We start from the raw sequence: 13719 nt of genomic DNA, 5'->3' as shown, positions 1-13719 counted from the left end.
CCCGTCGGCACGGCCCGGCCCGCCGGCCACGACGGCGGCCGTTTTCCCACCGTTCTCGGTCCCGTCGGCTCATTCGGTCCCGACCCAGTCAAGGTTGGGAGGGCATCCCCCGGGCACACGGCTCCCTAGCAACCCCGCTCGCAACACGGGAGGCCTAACGTGCCTACCCGATGCGTGAGTGCGTCTAGGTGCCTACCATGGGTCCATGCTTTGCCCCTCCAAGCACTTCCTCCCCATATAGATGCATTATATTCGGGGCGGTCTAGCATACCCCTCGGGCACCATGTCCCTCCGGATAGAAATCCCACGACGCGTCACGGTAAACGGCCGAAAACTGACGGACGCGTCCGGATCCCCTCGTGATCGATCTTGGTTCGAAACTCGAATCCTGCAAACAAACGAACAAACAAACAAGCAAGGGGGTGCAGGCCCGACTCACCTCCCAACCATGACAGCCGTGGGCGAGGGACCCATGAAGCGGTATGGCCTGACAAAGAGTTCTTTGAAGACTATCCAGCGTTATTGACGGATTATTTGGAGGCTATTCCGTCAAGTTAAGCAAAAGGGGATGTCACGTGCATCCCGCACTTGGATGCCACGTAGACGTATCTTTACAGCAGGTGCAAAACCTAGGATGGTAAACTGGTCCCATGTTAGCCCAGTCCAGGACGAGTTAGCCAAAGATCCATCCCAGTCGTCCGAGGTCAGGTGTGCATTGTCCTACACAGGTGTCCAAGGTCAGGTGTGCATTGTTCTGCACATGAAACAATGCCAGTCCGCGATGTGAATCTCCCTCTGAAATGATGATAGTGATTCTGTGTATCTGGTATGGTTCTAGATGCCAAATCATTGTGTAGGTAGTTAGGGTTTGCTTTTAGGAAAAGGGGCCAGCCCATAGGGCTACCCCAAGTCTTTGTGTGGGCATGGGGATAGTGTGAAACCACCCCCATGAGGGCCAAGAAGGCCCTGGCTGAACCCCCCAGCCATGGAGGGGATATAGGCAGGTCATAATAGGTGCTATGTTACATATATATAATGTGAACCCCCCAAGGACACAGATCCGACAGCAACAGCACCTCACCAAATTCAAGGACCAAAGTACACATGAGGCCATTTGGCTTGATGCGAGTTTCTTCAAGAAGGACCCACGATTGTTGGTAGACTATTTGGATGTCATGTGCATGAATATGCCATGGACATTCTCAGAGATTATTCAAAAGAGGCAGCCAGAAAAAGACAGTTAGAACCAGAATTTAGGAGCATCAGGTGCAGATGAAAGCAGTAGGTTGAACTTGGAGGACCTTGAGGACTTGAAGGGGGTACTGTCGGCTGCAAGAGAGTCTGTCGGCTGTACCAGAACAGTGTCGGCTGCAAGCGCATCATTATAGAGCAAGACATCCAGAAGGCGCAGCCCGACCAGGGATTTATTGGAATCCATGCCCAATCGACTGGTCCGACAACAGTCGGCCAGCTCATCTATGGTTCAAGAAGACTATATAAGGCCTTGAGTGCTCATTGGTAGAATCATTCATTCCTTTAGGGAGTGGATCCTTAGGGTCCTTAGTCTAGGACAGTTTTGGGTGTTAATCACCTTTTATTCAAGGCAGCCTAGGGCTGTGTGTAAGAGTACCTTTTTGTACTATAGCAATATACTGAATTTCCAGCATCTCTCTCTCTCTACTCTCTCTCCATATCTGCGTTTTGCATCAGCATGTTGCCAGTAGTGTTTAGGGCTGAAAGAAGACTCCCAGAGCTTCCGCGTGTTACATTGAGGCTCAGCAAAGCTAAACACTAAATCAATCCCATATGATGGTGTACAGGTCCAAGGTACAGGAAACTACACAGATAAGAAGCCCAAGGCAAGGAACATAGAATCGGGAAGAGCTCCCAGGAGGTTTGTTGGTGGTGTTCCACAAAGCCAGAGGGGATGCATAATTGTACTACAAGTGCCAGGTTTTGAGTTAAAGATGCATGTTGTGCGCCCCAAGGACGAGTCGCGAATTGCCATCTATGTAGGCTAGGGTCTGTCCGTTAGTCTCCCATGCAGGACACTCATGCATAGTCCCGCACAACTGTGACCCACATGAAATTGACGTGATGTGCGAATGTCCAAAAGTGCTTATTGGCCTAAAGCCAAGCACCATAAATTTTATGATTGAGTATCGCAGGGCATATTTGAAGCCTGCTTGCTTTTGCTTCACCCACTCCTGCTAAAGAAAGTGCTGAATCTCTCCTGCTCCTTCTGCAATCCATGACCTCTTTAATCAGCCCTTTTCTGTTGCATAAGAGTTTTTTCTACTGTCCCAGTCACACCTGACTCCCCTTCTCTTGCTAAAATCAGCCCTGCAACTACGTACCAGAACCTCAACTCATAACGTAGCCTACACACACAAAGTTCTCTGCTCCCGAGTGCAGAATTGCTCCTTTTCAACCAGGATACTCAGCCTGAGAGGAAGGTGAAATCATCAACCAAGGGAAAGTACAGAAGTCATTTTCAGATCAGATCGGCTACTGCAAATTTGTAATCATTTCAATTTCATCAATTAAAGCAAATACACCAAAAGGTGGGGACCGGAAGTTGGTTATTGGGACCCAATACTGTGTGACATGTCACTGCAATCTTCATCTCTCAATTCTCCTCTTCCAAGTGTTGAATTAACGTAACGTAAAGCACACACCTAATCCCTCAACTTCTGCTAGTGCATGTAACGTTCATGCATAAAGATACGTAGTAGAAAAATCTTCATAGATAAACCAACAGACTGAGGTTCTCTCACTTCTCCAAAGGCAAACTCCGCACTATTAAAGTTAGCAATACTGAGAACAGACACATACACACAGTAGCTGGTTAGACAATTGCACTGATTTGCACATATACAGCGTGCTTACATATCGAGTCTGAATTCACACAAAATAGTACATACAAAATTAAGTCACTAGCATCTGCAATGATGTGCACAAAAGACATCCTCTTAAGCCCCACAATCACATGACGCACTGTTCACACACAGACTCATCCTTTCACACGGTATATCGGAGCATGCCTACTACTGCAGATTTGACACATTTGTCTCGAGCTCTATCTTCATTGATACTATGACTTTCATGATCGAAAAATATCCATGCTTACAAACGAGGAAAATAATAGTTACACTTTTCCACCAAACTAAATGTCTTAACAGGCATCTACTCCCACCACTAGATGGTAGTGCCAAAGTTGGAAACATTGCCTTTCAAAACGTCCAAAGTATCCCATACAGAGAAACAGAATACCCAACCAAGCCTGCTACAAGGAGTAATCAGCAAGGAGAAAGGGAAAAAGGACTAATGGCAAGATACGTAGGCATGACATCGGAAAGCTAACATTGACATGGGAACCCTCTACATCGAAACAGAAACCCTAAAAAGTTCAGGTGATGGAAACAGAACCCTACCAAAAGCAACAGAAGAATTATAGAAAACCGAAACCCTAAAACCCCAGCGATGATGAAAGAAACCCTGGCCGTGGCAACCAAGAAAAGCCTAGTGCTGCATAAAAATGGAAGAAAGACGTGAACACATACCTTGTGGAACTGTTGAGGTCCCGGCTATCTGGTGCAGCCTCCATAGCTTTGCGCGCCTCTTCGAGCTGCTGCAGGATCTCTGCGTCTGTGTAACCCTGCTCAACTAGAGTTTCTTCGAGCAAGGCGAGTTTGAGCTCTGTCTGGCGCTTGAGATCGTGCTCCAGGATGTCCTTGTTTGCCTTCCTGGTGACCCCGCCGGCACCCTGCCCGTCCTGGAACTCCTTGGCCTCCACCTTGACAGGCCTTGGCCTGATGAAGAACTTGTTGGTCTGGATGTAGCCACTGGTGCCAGATCCACGCGGGGTTTGCAGGCCAATCCCATTATACATGGCGGGCTAGGGCTATGGCGTTACCTGCAGGCTGCAGAGGCACAGCATATTAAGGGAACGATTTAAGGATTAAGGGATTCACAACGCATAGGTGGATAACTACCTAAAGGTTATTACATCCAGCGTATTCACTAAACCTTAGGTGAATTGTGTACCTTTACAGGTGGCAAGTATGCAGCACATTATCCTCCCTCCTGTGTGTGAGAGAGAGAGAGAGCAACGAATAGACTTGAACCCACATGGGTCCATGTCATCCCAAGGAGCCATTTATATAATATTAGGATGGTGTATGTGTCAACTATCCCGATCATTTCCATATGCTCCTAGAAACATAAAATTGGGTTGGGTTCACCAAATCCTGGATGTAGGTGGGCCTGCCACATTTGCAAGGTGTCCTTGAGTGTGGGAAAAAGCCAAGCCACACGTGATGTTTTATGGGTTCTTCTTTTTTATTGTGAGGGAAGTAGGGGCCTTACCAGCGAGTGTTATGACTATCTATTCCAGAGGGAGTTGTGGCCCTCCCCTTCTCAAAGGAGAGAAATACAAATTTTTACTCATGGTGGGGAGCTCTAGGGTCGTCATGTTGTCAGCGGAGTTAGTTGAGCAATCTACTTTTCTTACCTCCCCAAAGGAGAAATATTATACCCGTGGTGGTGGGGAGCTCTAGGGTTGGCATGTTGTCGGCTAAGTTAATTGAGCATTTTGCTTTGCTCACCCACTAGCTTCCTATGAGGAGGATTTCCTCTTTGATTACACCTACAGACTACATGAAATTTGTAAACCAAGGGGTTGGATATAGTGAGAAAACTTGTGTGAAGAAACACCCCAAGTTTTGAAATTTTTGCTTATCATGGCCACTTGAACACACGTACTTGTACAACACCCTGAGAAGTTGGCCTAGGGATACCCATGCTTCCCACCACGACACGAGGTTGTGGCTAGCATCTAAGCTAAGTAGAGCTTGCTTTCTTTTCATGTCAAGCCAAACTTTAAGAGGTGGGGTTTCTGGTAAGGAGTCTTCTCTAAGATTCAAGGTCTCGAAAGACATGAACGAGTGGTGGTACAGGTTATCTTCATTAACCAAGGCTACTTATGGATCTTTCTCTTGTTCATTCTCTAGGCAAGCCTCACAAATATTGGTATTATAAGTCCTTTTATTTGTGAGATAGACTCATTGGTTGAGAAGTTTCGACCCATGGGGTACACTTTCCATGTCCCAAGGTTAACCTTTAATGTTTCACAGCTTGTTTTGAATGTAGATGTGGTCATTGCTACAATCGTGGATTAATCTAAACTCGTACATGTAGGGACATCATCCAAGGATAATGTTATATATACTTGGTTGCTGGTTAAAGTTCATTACCATGAATGTTTGTCTAAAACTTAACCCCATGGTTTTGATTTTGAGATCTCGGACAAGACCCAAGGGTTTTGTGATCGCTCCATTTGCCAACTTGACTATTAGGTTGGTTTGGCCTAAGGGTGCTTTACCCCATTGTTTCCAACAATGCTTCATTATGATGCTAACGCTCGCACCAACATCCAAAATGGCATGGAATTCTCTACCTTTATAAACTATAGGCGTGATTGCATTTGTGGCACCACTCTCAAAATAGCACCCAAGTATATTAAGTGGGATTTTGCAAGTCTAAGCTGTCTTCGTCCTTGGTGCACAACACTATAGGTTTCTTCGTGAGATTTGGCATGAGTTATCTTGACTTGTCCATATTTTCTTTAAGTCATCCTTACATTCTAGTCATATAGATCCTTCCAAAGGCTTAGGCTTAGGCTTGTGTATAACAATATGCCAATAGGAAATTTGATTTTAGAGGATAGGAAAGGAAATGACTCGGGCTATGCTTGGTGTAAGGAATCTCAATTTCATTTCTTCAATGCGAGGGATATTTTGCTAGCACAAAAACACTCTTTCAGTTGATGAATCCTTGTCGGATTCATCTTTAGAGTTCTTGTTAGATTCCTCTATGCAGGGTTCTCATATATGGCCTCAAGCACTTGTGGAGGTTTGTTGATGGGTTTCATGGGTAGGGGCTTGATATGTGGGATTAATGTCTTTTCTCTTTCACCAAGGGATAGGTGGCAAAAGGATTTCCTTTTTATGCCTTCGATGTAAATAAAAGAGGAGGTACACTCTTTGCATCGATAGCATCGGCATATATTTCTCTTAAATCACTTACCATTTAGTCCTTTAGCTCCTTTCAAAGACTTTCAAATTTCTTTGTAAAAGCATCCAACATGTATATTTTAGAAGATAAAAGAGATGATAACCTTGCAATATCCCCAGACCTTCTTGCACTCCCATATTCCTTTATAGTAAGCTTGGCTCTCATAGGTGGTTGTAGGTGCTCAATTATCTCTTCCAAAGCCTATTGCCATCCCTCATCAACATTCTTGCCACGAGATCTAGTTGAGCAGTTGACCTTTATTAAGCAAGTTCCACGACCTATAACATATAACATTTATTTAAACGTAGGTTTACTGTGGTTGAACATTTGTTTAGATGTAGGTTTACTATGTGGCTTCACATGATGTAGTTCGAGTAGGATGTTGAAGAGTTAATTTAAAGAAGAGACTTCTAGGGAGAAGCTATTTTGTTTTCTAAAAGATTTACAACTATAATACTCCTTCAACAGTGAGATACTAGCAATATATAACATTTGTTTAAATACAGGTTTATTATGTTGCTTCACATGATGTAGTTAGACACCTCCATCAATAGAGAGCTACTAACAATGTATAACATTTGTTTAAATGCTAGTTGAAATGATGTGGATTTGCATGATGCAATTAGAGGAGGATGTTGAAGAGTTAATTCAAAGAAGAGACTTCTTAGGAGAAGCTATTATGCTTTCTTTACAAAAGTTGGGCAGACAAAATATTTATAGCTATCAAAGAAATGTTCAATCCCAAGATTAAAACATTGATTGAAAATCAACTACAATATTCAAAATCATTGAACTATAAAATAACAACTCTTCACCTTTATCCTTGTTAATAGAGCACAAAGTACCTTCATGTAAACTCAATTCTGTATCAAACATTTTTTTTCATTTCCATCTTCAAAACTAGCTTAATGTTGGACACAATGATCTACATTCTCTAAATTGCAAAAAACTAAGCTTTTCAGTTCAATCAAGTGACTTTTTAGAAGGAATTTTAAATTTATTAATGCAAAACTAATTCTCATAGTGTACGACACACTATTATGCTACATTTGTGATTTGCACCAGTATAAACAATTGTGTCACATAAACAATACAACGAGTTTGTAATTTTAGTTTATGTATATAATTTTTTGTTTGTTATCTAAAAACTGTTGCACATCAATTCTCCATGTATAAATAAAGAAGGGTCAGAGACAAGAAGGGACAAGTATATTCCAACACTTTTCTATTATACCTAAAAACAGGAAGTTGCATGGTAGAACATATGACAGAAGTAAAGAAACATGCCATGATTACCTTGGAGAAGCTATAAAATATAGTTTGAGTTTGATATTTCATCACAATGTAGAAAACATTATTAAGAGACTAAGGTTTTGTAAAAGGGGAGGAGAAGTGTGTGTGTGAATGGACTTATGGTCCACTAGCTTACCTATTTAAATGTGGAGCTAGAAGGCATTTTGGTATTGAGCAAGAAGCCTAGTTGTATTTTGAGCAACTTAATAAGCAAGATATTTTCTTGTATTTTCTGTCTCTCTCTCCTCCACACAATGATCTAGCATGAGCACCACGAAATTCTAACATGGTATCTAGAGCTTGGCAAGATTAGGTCACTTTTGTGGTGTAGAATATGTCAATTTTATCCCTTTTTCTTTTGTGGAGCTGAACCTCCTGCAAGTGGAGGAGCTCTAGCAACTCGTGGAGGCAACAACTTGTGGAGCTTTCAACTAGGAAAGTGTTATATGTACATTATGTGTGCTATGTTATATACACATTATGTGTGCATATACTAGGAGGCTAACCCACATTAGGCTTGTGAGCATGGGAGCATGGGAACAAGCTCTAGTGGAGCATGGGTTAGGACTAACCTTAAGGGTTAAGGTTAGGGTCAGGCATCCAAGGGTCACACATGGGGAATGGAAAGTCAAGAGTCACTTGAGGGCCCTCCTATATAATAGGGGCATGGGGCACACTCAAGGGAGCTTGGGAGCTTGGAGGCTTGAAGGCTTATGCTATGGTCTCTGGTGTAGAGGTCCATATCTACTCATCTACCATTTCACACTATAGCTACATGCTATTGGATTGGAGTTATACCTCTTGATGGTATGGAACATCAAGGTAGAGGTATGATGTATTTCATTATTATTCATGTGTGCATCCCTTAGGCTTGGGGGTGGTTGGGTGGTTGAGTTTATGCCCGATTTTATGCATGTTTATGCATAACAATTATCTAGAGAGATCTTAGGATTTTAACAGTGGTATTAGAGCAATCTCTATTTAATTGTTGTTTATTTTTTTAGTAAATTTTAATATTTACTAATAAAAATATTATTTTGGTTGATTTGTGTTGATGAATTGCACGTGGATCATCGATATGGTGATTGGAATGTGTGTTACTACAATTCAATGGACGAATCGACGTTGCGGGGGAATTTCGTGAGTTTAATGCTACTTTTTTCCTATTTTTTATGGTTCAAATCAAGCATTAATGGAATTTTTTATAAAAATGCCACATATTTTATGGTGGATATTTTTGGTAGAATGGATTCCCTAAATTTCTAGAATTTTTAGAAATTTTTCCTAATTTTAAAGGAGTTTTTTGAGCATTTTTATGATTAAAAATGTATTTTTTAATTCATTTTTGCGGGTTTTTTCCGCGGATATGCGATCAAATTTCTGCCGATTTTCTACTGAAGTTCAGTAGGGGACAGTGTGTTGATGCATGAAATGCTCTCTCGTGTGCGTGGGACTCTCTCCGCCTCTCAAATCTGATTTTTCCTTCTTTTTTCGTGAAATTTCTCTTAAAAAGGAATTCTTTAAATTAAACATTAATCCTAATTAATGTTAATTATGATTAGGGATTTAATTAAAAAACCTTAATGAAAGATTAATGTTAACCTATCTGTTAACAGAGAGAATTGAAGGAAGAAGAAGGAGAGGAAAGAGGGGAGAAGAAGGAGAGGAGGGAGTTTTCTCCCTCTCTCTGTTTTTTTTCGCGCAGGCGGCCGGGGAGGGGGGGTGCACAGCAGCAGGGTCGGCGGAAAAAAAATGCCCCCCCTTAAAAAATCAAAATCCATTAATAAGCTTAAAAATCTTATTTTTTTTTATTTTTTTTAAAAATGGAGTTTTTAATTTAAAAAAAAGCTTTTGGCTTGGAAAAAAAAGGCAGAAAATGTGAAATTTGAGGAAAAAATCTCTGAAATTTTTTTGGGAAAATTCTTCTTGAAACTTTTTGGCTTTTCATCTTCCGGAAAACCTTTGGCTTTCTGTTTTCCCGAAACCTTTTGGCTTTCCGAATTCCGGAAAAACTATTGACCTTCCGTATTCCGAAAACTTTTGACCTTTCACATTCCGATTTTTTTTTTGGGTCTTTTCATTTTCCCAAAACTTTTGGCTTTCCGTATTCGAGGAAAACCGTTGGAATTTGAAAATTTTTTGACCGTTCGTATTCTAAATGTGTTCGGGGTAATTTAAAAATTTTAAAAAATTCTTAAAAATTAGTAAAAAATTAGACAAAAGGTTATTTTAAATTTTGGGAAAATGTGGGATTGGTGTTTGGCATGTGGTGTGTCCATTCGGGCGCCCGTGACCATTCAAATTCCTTCAAAAATATATTTTTTGACCCAAAAAATTAACAAATCCATTAAAATTAAAAATTTTCATTGGATTTGAGAATTGTCAGGTGGAATTGGAAATTTCGTATACGATGGGATTCTAAGGAAAAATTAGGAATATTCTAGATATTATTTTTAGAAATCTTAAAAATTGATATTTTTAAAATATCAATGATATTTTGGCAAATTAAATTGCTAAACATTTTCTTGAAAAATATAGGTTCGGAATGCCATAAGATAGGTTTGGTGAAATTTAAAATTATCATATTTTGAGGCCCTAGAAAATTAGGAAAAATTAGAAAAAAATCATGATAATTCTTTTTCTCGAGAATTTAATATTTTCGAGGGTTATTTAATGTTGAAGTACGTTTTCTCGTGCTAACATTAGATAGATGCGGGTTATTTGCATATTATTAATACGATTATACCTCGTATTAATGGATATTTATGTTTGGATTAATTATAAACGATGTATTCATGATTTTTTACCATTGTTTAGTCATTCTTTTTGGACATGTTCCTTAATTTCTTTTGATGGCTATAATTTACGTTCAAAGTGTGTTTCACCTTTGACACTTTTCCATGATAATATTTTGCACTTATTTAATTGTGGATTGTGCTTAATTTCTTAAGCCTAAGACAAATTCTATAATGGGTTAGTTGATCGGTTTGTTTTGGTGGATTTTTATTGGATGTTTTCCAAGTTTTATATGGACTCATCAAGTTCTGCCTAGATCACTTGTGTCTAGGGGTTTTTTATTGAGTGCTATACACATGTGTTTCACTTGTTTACTTTGGAGTTTTGCTTGAACGACACCACGTTCATATACTCCAGGGATTGATGAGTTGGCCACCAATTTTAATGCTTCTTTTGGCATGATTAATGTCCATTAGATGGTATGCATTGATTTTTATGATCAACTATGGTCTTTATGGATTCGAGGAGCTTCTATGCTTTTATCCATGGTTTTATAAGGATCTTTTGATCTTTTGAATAATTACATGTGCTTTGAAGGTAGCATTTGCCTTCGTTTTTTGCACGTAATTTTGGAGTATATTTCTTGTACTCTTGTACATATTCCAACTCGGATACCTAGTTGCTTATATATCTAGGTGAGTTATTTTTCTGCCCTAGCTTTATTGTGTCTTGGGTAGTTATCATTAGAAAGGTGCTAATAATTCAATTTCTTTTCCAATGATGTACTCGGAAGGAGTTATTCCTTGATGTAGTCTCATGTATATAGAGACAAGTTTTAGTATGTGAAAGTTTGGATAAGGCCATCTTATTCCTTTTAGGATTTTTATTCATATTTCCTAGACGGCATACTAGGGAGTTTCAAATTGTTAAGGCATGTATGGGTGGTATCATGGTGGTATGGAATGCTAGTGATCCCTCACATATATTATCTTATGGGATAATTTGGGCTCAAGATTGTTGCTTTGCTTACATCACTTAGCATGTTGACCTCAACAATCTTATTTTCTAAATTCACTAGAAGTTATAGTGTGGGCATTCTCTAGATAAACATCTTTTATCTATAGCCTATATGTTTTGATGAGGGTAATCTCATCGGCATTTTCACTTGTTGAAATCTCTTTCTTTAGAGTTCAAACAAGTTTATCTTGTTGTGTTCGGATAAGGAAATTTGGATTCTTCCTTTGTTGGCATTTCTTTCTCTAGTTTTGTACTTTAGGTGATTTATATAGTCAACCTGATTGTTTACGGATGGACATATGTGACTCATCGAGATGTTGATGACTCTCTATGTTGATATGGGTAACTCGGGACATTGATAATTCCATATGAAGATGTGGGTATGTCGGGGCACTGATGAATCCCTGGTTTCTGCTGTTATAATGCCATGCTTTCCTACTTTATTCCGAAAGGTTTACAACGAGGAAGTTACTTGGAATGTGAATTGCTCTGATCATCCGCAGTCTGATGGGCAAACAGAGCGTATGAATCAGATTATAGTGTATATGCTTCGTGCATATGTCTCTAGAAAAATCACCATATTGGAAAAAATATCTTCCAATGATGGAATTTGTTTATAACAGTTTTAAATTTACGGCTATTGGTTTTTAGTCCGTGCATACTTATGTATGGGTATCAACCCAGGGCACCTATTGATGTCGGTCATAAGGACATCGAGCTTGATGCATCGAGGGATTTCTTGCGTGATATGTAGAAAATGCTGACCAAAGCTCGGGATTCTATCAGGAGTGCTCATGATAGGGCACGGTTTTATGCTGATAGGGGACGCTCATCTCGATCTTTTGAACCAGGAGCGTTGGTTTATTTTAATGTTCCTAAAGATTATCAGACTTTGTCAATGGAAAAATGCACGAATTTATCTCCTAGATATTGTGGTCCATTTCGAGTTATACATCGGATTGGCACCGTTGCGTAAGAACTAAATCTACCTCCAATTGTTAGAGTTCATCCAGTCTTTTATATTGATAGATTGAAAGGGAAACTGGGAGGTGAGGATAACACAGTTACTCCTCAAGAACTCGTTGAAGTCGAAGAATTATCCTATGTTCCACATGAACCTGATAATGTTCTTGAATTCAGGGAAAGAAAACTTTCTAGTTGACTAATCCCTGAGGTTAAAATTGGGTGGAAAGATAGGAAAATTGAGGATTCGACTTGGGAGTCGGTTGAGATTGTTCAGCGCAGTTCTCCTTCTTTTCATTGCAAGAGTGCAATGTTTTGAGAGAGGGGAAGTATGTTATATGCACATTATGTGTGCTATGTTATATACACATTATGTGTGAATATACTAGGAAGCTAACCCACATTAGGCTTGTGAGCATGGCAGCATGGGAACAAGCTCTAGCGGAGCATGGGTTAGGACTAACCTTAAGGGTTAAGGTTAGGGTCAGGCATCCAAGGGTCACACATGGGGAATGGAAAGTCAAGAGTCACTTGAGGGTCCTCCTATATAATAGGGGCATGGGGCACACTCAAGGGAGCTTGGGAGCTTGGAGGCTTCTTGGAGGCTTTTGCTATGGTCTCTTGTGTAGAGGTCCATATCTACTCATCTACCATTTCACCCTATAGCTACATGCTATTGGATTGGAGTTATATCTCTTGATGGTATGGGACATCAAGGTAGAGGTATGATTATTTCATTATTATTCATGTGTGCATCCCTTAGGCTCGGGGATGGTTGGGTGGTTGAGTTTATGCCTGATTTATGCATGTTTATGCATAACAATTATCTAGAGAGATCTTAGGGTTTTAACAGAAAGTGAATAAGACCTCCAGGCGCTTGAGCTTGTACAGCCAATCGACAGATCCTTCTTCTCCTGGACGCGACATTGCCACCTGAGCAGACTGGCGTCGTTTTTGTGCACAGCTGATGCCGTACGCAAATTCGCCATGTGTAGGCGTTGGTAGCCCTAGAGAGCTTATGGCTTTTGAAGCCCAAGGTCCCAAGATCCTACAACTTGAATCTTAGCCCTAATGGCGGGCTGAATCAACTGTGAGAGTGAAAAAACCAGGCTGCTCTCCTTGAAAGCCATTGAAAGCCATTGAAGCTTCCATTAAAGCTTCAAAATCAAGCTTCTTTTTGCTCTAATCCTCTCCTCTTAGCTCTAATCACTTAAGTGCTCTTGTGAGGGCTTGTCTGATCTTATTTTGAGTTTGAAGTGGTGGGCACACACCATGAGGTATTCATGAGCCTCATTCTCATCAAGCTTCATCAACATCTTCATGAGCCTCATTCTCATCAAGCTTCATCAACAACATCGTCAAGTGCACAAAGCTTTTCAAAGTGTGCTTATAAGCAATAATAGTATTGATTAACACTAATGAGGCTTCTAATCCAGCAAAGGGGAGTCATTCCAAAGTATTTTTAAACACTAAGAGTGTTCTTAAATACTAATGGTGAATCTAATCACCAATGCAAGTGTCATTAGATGCTAGAAATGTGCTCTTAAGCACTAATTGTATTTTTTAAACACTAACAGTGATTTTAATCACCAAACAAAGTGTTCATTGACACTAATGAAGCTAATCTCCATCAGA

At 40.3% G+C, this 13719-nt stretch overlaps 1 protein-coding gene across 5 annotated transcripts in view; it reads right to left on the bottom strand.

Moving 5' to 3' along the window:
• LOC147623025 (uncharacterized) overlaps positions 1 to 3994 on the bottom strand; it is an 82575-nt gene extending 78581 nt beyond the window's left edge. For all 5 annotated transcript variants that reach the window (XM_086821048.1, XM_086821046.1, XM_086821047.1 and 2 more), the window contains exon 1: positions 3564 to 3994. In XM_086821048.1, the coding sequence (XP_086677174.1) occupies positions 3564 to 3892 (329 nt within the window). In that variant the 5' untranslated portion in view covers positions 3893 to 3994. The remainder of the gene's footprint in view (positions 1 to 3563) is intronic.
• Between the last annotated feature and the right edge of the window lie 9725 nt (positions 3995 to 13719).

This window comes from Cibotium barometz, chromosome 27 (genome assembly GCF_041138505.1).
Source record: "Cibotium barometz isolate CiBa-2024 chromosome 27, ASM4113850v1, whole genome shotgun sequence".
Lineage (NCBI taxonomy): Eukaryota > Viridiplantae > Streptophyta > Polypodiopsida > Cyatheales > Cibotiaceae > Cibotium > Cibotium barometz.
Note: the sequence above shows the minus strand (reverse complement) of the source record. Positions and strands in the feature narration are given on the sequence as shown.